Source organism: Acipenser ruthenus, chromosome 5 (genome assembly GCF_902713425.1).
Source record: "Acipenser ruthenus chromosome 5, fAciRut3.2 maternal haplotype, whole genome shotgun sequence".
Classification (NCBI taxonomy): Eukaryota; Metazoa; Chordata; class Actinopteri; order Acipenseriformes; family Acipenseridae; genus Acipenser; species Acipenser ruthenus.
In genome coordinates, this window is record NC_081193.1 from 20,037,313 (window position 1) to 20,047,004 (window position 9,692).

A 9,692-nucleotide genomic window follows, 5' to 3' on the forward strand; every position below is an offset into this window, starting at 1 on the left:
TTCCGGTCTGTGTTTTTTTTATTCCCCTGATGTTTATTTTCTGTTTATTTTTTGACAATTCTTTGGATACTGCTCCAGAACACATTATATGCTGCTCCAGTTCACGGTCCCGCCTCCAATAGACAAGGTGAGCAGCGGGATAGGAGGAGGGAAATTTAAACTGTAGCTGCAGCTGGTCACTCAGGCGACGAGAAACAAAGCGAGACTTGTTAGCTGGGATACGTCTTGCTGAAAGTGAAAGGGCCTCTCTGGGGGGAAAAAAATACATTAGCAGGTAGCGTTCATAAATGCTTAATTGTATAATTGATGTGTATTTTTAAAAATGTTTAATTTGGGCAGAATCTCGTCTTCTGAAAACACCATATGTTTTACTATTTTTCAGAGATTTTTTTTATTTTTATTATTATTATTGTTTTTATGTTAAACTGGGGTTTAATCATTTCATATAAACCAACTATTGTTGTTGAACCTTGGCTGTGCGTGGCTTGCTGTTGTTATTGGCCTCTCTTATGTTTTTTGTTTTTATCGGGTGAGTGGTGGTGTGTCCTGATACGACCAGCCGCCTTTTTTTGCTTATGCTACAAAGACGACCCGCACAAATCAGGTGTTTAAGTTTTGTATGTTGTTTGTGTTAAACAATAGTCACGTTTGTTGATTTATTCATTTTGAATGTTTTATTCATTATTTTGTTGCATGGACTATGTTGTTCTTGTGTTTAAAAAAGATCCAAAGTCCAAATCACAGTGAAACAGTCGTATTGCCAGATAATTATTAATATTTGTAAGGGGGGGAGTTGGAACAAATACAAATTCATGTAATAGGTTCAATACAGTTCTGGTGGACCAAACTGAGGAGGAAATGTTAACTACATTTATGCTGGTTGGTGATGCATGGAGTGGTCTATATTTCAATAAAACATGTTCTGCTAGATAAGGGCTTTATAGAGTAATATATATATATATATATATATATATATATATATATATATATATATATATATATATATATATACAGTATTCCATTTAAGATAAATCCAGAAAAATGAAAAAAACAGTAGATTCCAGGTAAAATTTTTAAATGTGTTGTGATGTTTTATTTTTTCTTTACAGGGCATGGGATCCTCATTTAAGCACAGTTACTTTGGTAGTTTTCATCAGCTTCCAGAGAAAATGCCGTCGGCGTTATCTGTAGATTGCAAGGGTCATTGTGATACTGTTTCACAAATGGTTGGCATCCAAAATATCAGTTCTGAAATTGGCAGAGGGAAATCTGAATCAAACACTCAAGGTAAGAGATAGATAACTGAAAGTTTGGGATTCCCTGTTGTGCTGAATTGGTGGTTATCAGAGTTGGGGCGTAGAACCGAATAGTCCGCTAGAAAAGTGACAGTTTCCCTCAGAAACTAAGTACACAGAACTAGACATGAAATCTATGTTTGTTTGTTTTCAGTGGTGACTACCTTGTCTAGTCGACTCAGGCAAACAAATGTGTGTTCTTTTCCTAATGAGAGTCATTACCACAAATTAAGAGCATCAGAATTTGGGGGTATATGGAGGAACACGTCACAGTTGCAGGTCTTTATCCATTTGCATTGTACTACTGATAACATTGTATTTACAGCTGTGGGGGGGGGGGGGGGGGGTTGTTATGTTAACCTATTGCTGAAGGTTAGTACATTCTTGGAAAATATTAGCTTTATTGAGTTTGTCACCCTTTTTACTTCGTTTTTTCCATCTGAGCTATAGTAAAACTTGATTCTGTTTAGAATATAACACAGAGAATTGTGAGGGTCTGGAACCAACTCCCCAGTAATGTTGTTGAAGCTGACACCCTGGGATCCTTCAAGAAGCTGCTTGATGAGATTCTGGGATCAATAAGCTACTAACAACCAAACGAGCAAGATGGGCTGAATGGCCTCCTCTCGTTTGTAAACTTTCTTATGTTCTTATGTTCTTATGTTCTTATATTCTGCTGCTCGACGCAGTTCCAGGAGCAATAGTTTCAATAGTGTTAAGTAATGCAACAAAAGTGGTAGTGCATTGTAGCTATTTTTATTATTATTATTATTTATTTCTTAGCAGACGCCCTTATCCAGGGCGACTTACAATCGTAAGCAAATACATTTCAAGTGTTACAATACAAGTAATACAATAAGAGCAAGAAATACAATAACTTTTGTTCAAGCAGCTAAAGTACAGTTATTGAACCTGTTTTGAAATGTACATTATGCAAGCTTTGTTTTCAGTATTAAAGTAAAACCTTGGCTGCTTTATAATGTGTGGACAACTAAATACTTAAGAGCATTGAAGTCTTTCCTATGGCTCGATTTACCTGTTGGGAGGGGTTTAAATTGGTTGTGTTGCTAATATCAGCAGTGATATCCGCCTTGAAGACTCTTCAGGAGAAGATTCGCCGTTTAGAGCTGGAGAGAACTCAAGCAGAGAATAACCTGAAGTGTCTATGTGAGAAAGCCCTGCAGCATGAACACGTTTCAGAACAGGAAAAGAGCGAGAGCAGCCTTGTGCAAAAAGAGGCTCAACAGAAAACAGGTATTTAAAAAATGGGTTAAAGGGATATCTGTGCTTAAAGGCTGTTGTTATTTTATTCAGAGTTTTTTGCTTTGCAGCAACTGCAACTGCTTTCATTGTGTATTTTGCATGTCTCTAGAGCTTACTGCCCAACTGGGTTCCGCTGAGGCCCGCTGTTCTCTCCTGGAAAAGCAGTTGGATTACATGAGGAAAATGGTGGAAATCGCAGAGCATGAAAAAAATGAAACTCTAAAGAAACAGGTACTATCTATCTATCTATCTATCTATCTATCTATCTATCTATCTATCTATCTATCTATCTATCTCTGTCTATCTATAATTTATTAATCACTTATTACAAAAATCTGAAATCAGTTTGTTCATGATCTTCTGGTTAAGCCGTAATAGGGGCCACTTAGTTGCAATGCAAAAGCTACATTTTAGTGCTATTGAAAAGTCTAATTCCAAGGAGTAGAAACTTTTTTTTTTTAAAGCATAATATATATTAAAGTTACAGTGCATTACTTCCAATATGTAATTTTCAGATGAATGTGGTTGTTTATTGCAGGTATTACTGCAGAAAGAGAGAATTCAAGACCAAGTCGAAGTGTACTCGAAATTGGAAAAACTGGAAGTCCTAGAGCAAGAATGTCTTAAACTCACAGCCACTCAAACTAAGGCTGAGGTAAATGCACCCTTATGATCCAAATGTATTTCTGATATACTTTATAATGAGAGCTAGTGTAATATAGTATATGAGAATATCGTGATATGTTTTGATGCTTTTTTCTTTTATTTTTTTAAGATGAAGATTCAGCAGCTGGAACAAAAACTATTGAAAGAAGAACATCAGTACAAGCTTGTACAAGAAAAAGCAGCCCAGGTAGGTTATGAAGCTACTTAGAGATGCGTCTGCTTATAAATTGCTGCTTTTTAAAAATCAGACACTGGTAGAATATTTGTTTTAAAAAAAAAAAAAAAAAAGTTTACAGCAAGTGTCCAATACCTGAAACATGACTGGTTTAAATATGAGTACACCTACTGTTGAAGCCTGAGCTGTTCCAGCTCTGTAACTTTCCAGCAGGTGTTGTGCTTTGGCGAGACAACGTCAACATTATTAAATAATGTATCTTGATAAAATAAAAATTTGGAAGTATTAGTTTTATGTTATGTTGTAAATTCCTCAAAAGTAACATACGTGGGAATGAAAGAAGACCTTCTGACCGGGAACTGCATTACAAAATATCTTGCCTACAAACTTTTTTTTTTTTTTTTATCTGAAAAAACGCAAACAAAACACTACTTTTTTGGTCTAATATTGAGAAATAGAAGGCATACCAAGGAAAACAAATCATTAATAAAAGCCTTTTCACCAAAGAGGTATGACTGAAATTCAGCTGGTTGTTGCAGTCTAGGTATTCTGACACCAGCCTGAAGCAAAGAGGAATCTATGAACCTCTCGTTCCTAGTTTTATTTCTATGGCTGTCGGTTTTAGATACATCTATGTGTCCCCTTAAGGTGCATTCTAGCTAAATAATTGTATAACCGTGCAGCTGAATACAGTATTTTGTACTGCATACTGCCTGTTTACAATATTATTTTATATATAATGTGTACACCCGTACAATTGTATTAGTTTTGAAAATGATTGACAGCCAGGGAATACATTCAGAGCACTTTGTCTCATGTTGCTGTATTTCACAAAATTGTCTTCATAATACCACACCACTCATTTTGCCTATCCTAGCTTCAGACAGGACTGGAAATAACCAGAATAATCCAGTCTTCACTTCCTGCTGAATGTAAACCAAAGAAAAAGACTAAAATTACACCTGCAAAGGTAGGAGTCTTCTCTCACTATCTGTAGGCATGGACAATCTATTTATTTAACCTATTCACTGTCAAATATCAGGGGCAGAATTACAAATTAGTTTTTTTCTTTGTGTCTATTTACATGCAAGTATGTGCATAACAAAAAATTATAATTAAAAACCGATATTCAAATGTAAACCAAAACAGGAAAAGTGAAATGTAAAAGATGCTGCTGTATGGTTAAACGCTGGCTGAGAATTCCTGAATTGGATTTTCATCCAAAGCCACAGTTTACAGTGTTGGGATTTAAAATAATAATAATAATAATAATAATAATAATAATAATAATAATAATAATTAAAAAACATATTATACCACTAGATAGCAATTTTAACAATAGTTGGAAATAGTAGCTTGCTGAGAAGTTCAATAACAATGACGTCATTTAAAAAAATATATATTTCTTTAGCACCTCCAGGTTTGGGTAATGTGTGTCAAATTGTGAAAAATATTACTTTTCTTCTGAAAAACCCATCAATTCTTGGTATAACCTTTTTTTTTTTTAATTCTTAGAAAATTTCCAGTGCAAAGAAAGAACTACCTGTGCCTCCCATTTATCGCAAGGCAAAGACACTTCATTTCGTGGCTGGAACAGTATGGTGTTTTTTTGGGGGGGGTTTTTGGTGTTTTTTTTAGTAAAATATCATACTGTACCAACATATTTTTATTAAAGATCTATCTTGTACTTTGTTGAAAAGTCTAAATAAAAATGTATCAATGTACTTTATCCCTATACTATGTCTGGTTTAACCCTGATTCATCACTAATCTTGGACTAACTAATGGTATTTTAGGTAAAGTAGTCCAAGACGAGTGCTAATCGTGGTCTGTTAAAGCAGCTGTTAAACTGAGTAGGTACAGCAATCCACCACTTTCTATATGGATGTCCTTATTGTTTTTTTTTTTTTATCAAGCTTATTAGACATTCTTTGATGGCTGAAAATTGCTAGTTTAGCATTATCTGGAGTAGTGGACATTACTACTTGATTATTGACGACTGCAACAGCCGTGAAAATATGTCCATGCCCATGGTTAGCTATTGTACATTCATTATTTTATTCATGTATTTGTATTTCAAGTCTACCAGTCCCAGTCATTCCGTGAGAGCTAATGTTCAAAATGTCCTGCACATTATGAAGTACCACAACCCAAAGCTCTACGATGGAAGCCACACTCTTCCCATGAGGTTCCCAAGAAGCACAGACCCTGCAGAGAAGAGGTCTTTCCGCAGACCTGCGTCTTCATGTTCAGCCACCTCTTCGGTCGGGAGCTTGTCAGAACTTCTGCTGGCTTTGCAAGATGAACTGGGACAAATGAGTTTGTAAGTGGTGTGTTTACAGTATTTTCACAAACCTAGCGATTCAATGTGCAGCCTCTTTTACAATGCAGTATATACAGCTGTGTTGGCTCTAGCACTGTTCATTTCAATAACTGTTTCTAAATAAAATTCAATATATTTTGAAGCGTATTTGTCAAATTTAAACCTTTCAAAATATTTGTGGCCTTCACTGATTTAATTATTTTCACAAACAATGGCATAGGACATAGAAGGGGAATACTATCTTTAACTGTATAAACTAGCAAGACCTTATTTAGAACCATTACTTAACAGCTCCTGCGTTCAGCTGTCCCTTCCTAGTTTTATTTATTTACAATTGTTTTATTCCTCTCAGACAAATTCTCTAACAAATAGGACCTTAAGATCATTATCATAAACTTATATTTCACGTAGCATGACTTTTCTTCAGTCGTTGTTGTATTGCCTCTTCTTGGGGGTGGTGGACATTTTTCACAGGTGTGGTGTTTAATAGGTGGCTATTTTGTTCAAGTGAACATCAGGAGCTACTGAAACACATACAGGAGACCAGGAAAACAGAAGTGCGCGAGGACCTGGAGAGGGAGCTGGACTGTCTGGTGAAAAGGATGGAGGTGAAAGGGGACCAGATTTCTAAGCTCAAAAAACATCAAGCTGCTGTAAGTTGTTGAGCTGATGTTGTATACTGCTTTGGATGCAGTTCGCTTTGCTTGAATATTTTTATAGTCGTAAATTAACTAGACATAAAGGTATGTTTATGAAACTATTACTGTGTTATATGGTTAGCCTCTTAGACGCTTAGAAATGTTCCAGCTGTGATTAGAACTGTTAACGGATTACAACTAAATGACAGTAATGGAATGCGGCGTCTAATGTCCTCGGGTCCTACCACGTTGTGACCCAAAAGCTCGAAAGTCAGGTGTCAATTATGCTGTGGTTAAAATACAAAAATGTTTTCACTTGTTAGACATTTAACAATAGCATCTGATGGTGCAGCATTTCTGCTTGATTATTGGCTACAGCTACTAAGAAAGAAAGATAAGCAAGAATATACAGGGACAAGCTATAACTATCAATCACAAATCTCACTTCCAGTAATATCACTTTTTGGGAAGCATCATACAAGTATATAGTTTAAATGCAAGTTAGTTGCTGTGCAGTATTGAAATCTTCTGACCTACAAAGTAGCACAATATAGCATATGTAACTCTGCAATGTTTTTGATTATTACAATGTGTTGCACAGTAACTGTATTTGTTTCACATTGTAGTGGTTTTTATTTAATTTTAATTATATTTTTTGTCTTTTTTATTTTATGTCCTGGTACTGTCTACCCACCAAAGGTTCAGAAACTGAAGCAGAAAAGTCAGAAGGCTAAGAGACGGCTAGCCAGCGCTGGAGCACAAACAGAAGTGCGTGAAGTGAAGCCACTGTCCGCCACTGTCAGACATCGAGGACCTTCCCCTAAAACCAATAAGGGGCACACGAACCAGGGGAGCCTGCAGCTGCTGAAGAATGTACAAAAACTGCAGCTGAACCTGAAGAAGGATGACATCATGTGGGTGCAGTAACCAGAGGCTCCCATGGGACTGATGCTGAAAGGGCAACACTGTCAAGTGCTGTATATCCGGCAGTTCTACTGTTGTGCAGTGATCCAAAATCTTAATCAAATCTCATGAAATTATTGTGTATTTTGTTTTTTAAGTGTATTGCACGGGCTTGTTTCTTTTTTAGTAACTTGTGTTTTTAATGTAACACTGTCTGTCAATGAGAAGTTTTGTTTTTTATAATAAATAATGGTTATTGCATGAAATGTCATTGTTTTGTAATGGAAACACAGTTCTATCATTTGTTATGTGAAAGTGTTGAAGATTTCATAGACTGGTATTGAGGTGGCTTGCTTATACAATACTACAAAGTAGGACTGCAAGACTTCAGGTTTTGGAGTACTTTTTTATTCTGTTTCAGAAAGATGTTGGAAACAGAACAATGGAAGGAATGGCCCATTTCCCTAAATCTGTCAACTTAAATTTAATTCACTTCTATTTTCAGGAGTTTACTTTTCAAGAACCAAATGTTTTTGCCTTTCATAAACATTACCAAATACTCCAATACAAACGCTTAAATTTTTTTTTTTTGGGTGGATAATTAGAAATGTCCTAAACTTTTGCCATTGATCATGAGGTAACATTTAATAGGTAATGCATGTGTCTCGCACAGAGAGTGTGAGCGGAGAGAGGTGGACATTTCCAGCCCGCTCTTTCACAGCACTCCAAAGAACTGAGCACGGTTTTCTTTTTCTTAAATACATGTTCGGCCATGGAGTTTGCGCAAAAAATTAAAAAAAAAAAAAAAAATACAGATGCAGTCACTTTACAGTATTTTCCATCATGCCCATACATGGTAACCATTCATTTTTCAGTTTTAAACCAAAATTAGGCACTTTATGTTTTGCAGACTTGAATTGCATTTTTAAAAAAAGCTTTTTTTAAAATTTGTCTTTTATATTCAATGTGATTGGCATTGCACTTTATAATTCTCCCGATTGTGGAGCTGCATTGTGCCATATAGGTATGTCCATCTGTCTGCGGTTAGTACATATAGCCTATATTGTTCTTATACAGTTCTACGATATGCAAACACAAAACGGTACGTAAACACAAATGCACAGATCGCTACATTGCCCCCACCTTAGTCTCTTTTTGTCCCCCAAAACTCTTGGCTGCAATTGGCCACCTCCCCCCTTAAAAGACAACCACTCTCCCCTCATGTCTGTTTTTCTCCCTCTGGATCCTGGCGGGTAGGTTGGCAGCCGGTGTTGTAATGGAGGCGGTCTTCTCTCCTTTTGTCAGGGTGATCCTGGGTCTTCAGTCAGGGTTGCCCGTTTAACCCCTCTGATGACCCCTGGGCTTCTGTAAGGAGGGGCAGGGGTGCAGGCGGTAGAGTCTTGTACGACGGAGCGGCAGGCCAACAGCATGAGGGGCAGGTGGGTGGGCGGCGGTGGTGAGGGCCAGCTGCACGGCCAGCGTGCGGTTGAACCTCTACCAGTCCGTCACTCTGTGGGTGCAGAGGGGTGCGAAGACCGAACTGGTTGAAGAACCCCTCCAGCAATGCTTCAGCGACCGTCTCCGCCTCTTGGTCTGGCAGTGTGTACGCCTCAGGCCACTTGAAGTAATCGAGGGCCACCCTCTCGGAGAGAGGAAAGAGGCCTAGTACATCCACGGCAACCCTCTCCATGGGCCCATGACCTGGTACTGCTGGAGTGAGGTGTGTCGACCGGCCCTGGGGTCCTTTCCGTCCCGCCTGCACCGACCCCAGTAGAAGGACTGGCAGAGCCGCCTCAGGGTCTTCGTCACTCCAAAATGGCCAGGGGTCCCATGATGGGCGTCTAGCATCTCCTGGCGCAGCACCCCGGGGAGGACCATCTGCCACCTCACCTCCCCCGTTGCCGGCTCCTTCCACTGCTGCTGGAGGACACTGTCACGCAGAGCCAGACCGGTCCACTGGGCCCACAGCCCCCGGGTGGTGGTGGACAGGGGGGCTACCTCCTCCCAGAGAGGCCTTCTCTGCTGCTCCAGCCATTCCATCACAGGACGGAGGTCCGGGTCCCATTCTTGGTGCGCCCTCCATTCCACCCTCTCGAATGATACTCCCACCCGCCATTGTTCTTCACCCTGGCCGGCCAGCTTTGCTACCCTCTCTTCCCTCCGGTTGCAGTGGCTGCATCCCTCCCGAGCACAGGGTCGATGAGATAGGGCGTCCGCATTGGCGTGTTTCTATCCCGCTTGGTGTTGGATCTGGTAGTGGAGCGTCTGAAGCTGCTCAATCCAACGGGCGACCTGTCCCTCCAGCTCCCGGAACATCATGAGCCACTGCAGGGCAGCGTGGTCCGTCTAGGCAAAGTCCCTCGCAGCTCGGGAGCCAGACTGGCAGCATGGTCCGTCTAGGCAAAGTCCCTTGCAGCTCGGGAGCCAGAC

At 39.3% G+C, this 9,692-nt stretch overlaps 1 protein-coding gene across 4 annotated transcripts; it reads left to right on the forward strand.

Moving 5' to 3' along the window:
• LOC117403319 (centrosomal protein cep57l1-like) lies at positions 1-7,528 on the forward strand. Of its 4 annotated transcripts, none has more exons than XM_034921424.2 (11): positions 2-127; positions 1,110-1,287; positions 2,373-2,549; positions 2,668-2,789; positions 3,097-3,213; positions 3,334-3,411; positions 4,277-4,369; positions 4,915-4,995; positions 5,480-5,721; positions 6,230-6,374; positions 7,059-7,528. In XM_034921424.2, the coding sequence occupies exons 1-11, from the start codon at positions 89-91 to the stop codon at positions 7,284-7,286; spliced, it is 1,500 nt and encodes a 499-aa protein (XP_034777315.2). In that variant the 5' UTR covers positions 2-88; the 3' UTR covers positions 7,287-7,528. The 4 variants fall into 4 exon arrangements, with proteins under 4 accessions (XP_058879759.1, XP_034777315.2, XP_058879757.1 ...); XM_059023774.1 differs by lacking the exon at positions 2-127 and adding an exon at positions 139-274; XM_059023775.1 differs by lacking the exon at positions 2-127 and adding an exon at positions 362-529.
• The last annotated feature ends 2,164 nt before the right edge of the window (positions 7,529-9,692 follow it).

Excerpts from the sequence above, each read along its gene's own strand:
- LOC117403319 (XM_034921424.2), top strand. The coding sequence starts at position 89 with ATGCTGCTCCAGTTCACGGTCCCGCCTCCAATAGACAAG. Across the intron at positions 1,288-2,372 it reads ATCTGAATCAAACACTCAAG|CAGTGATATCCGCCTTGAAG; the intron begins GTAAGAGATAGA and ends TGCTAATATCAG. Across the intron at positions 3,214-3,333 it reads CCACTCAAACTAAGGCTGAG|ATGAAGATTCAGCAGCTGGA; the intron begins GTAAATGCACCC and ends TATTTTTTTAAG.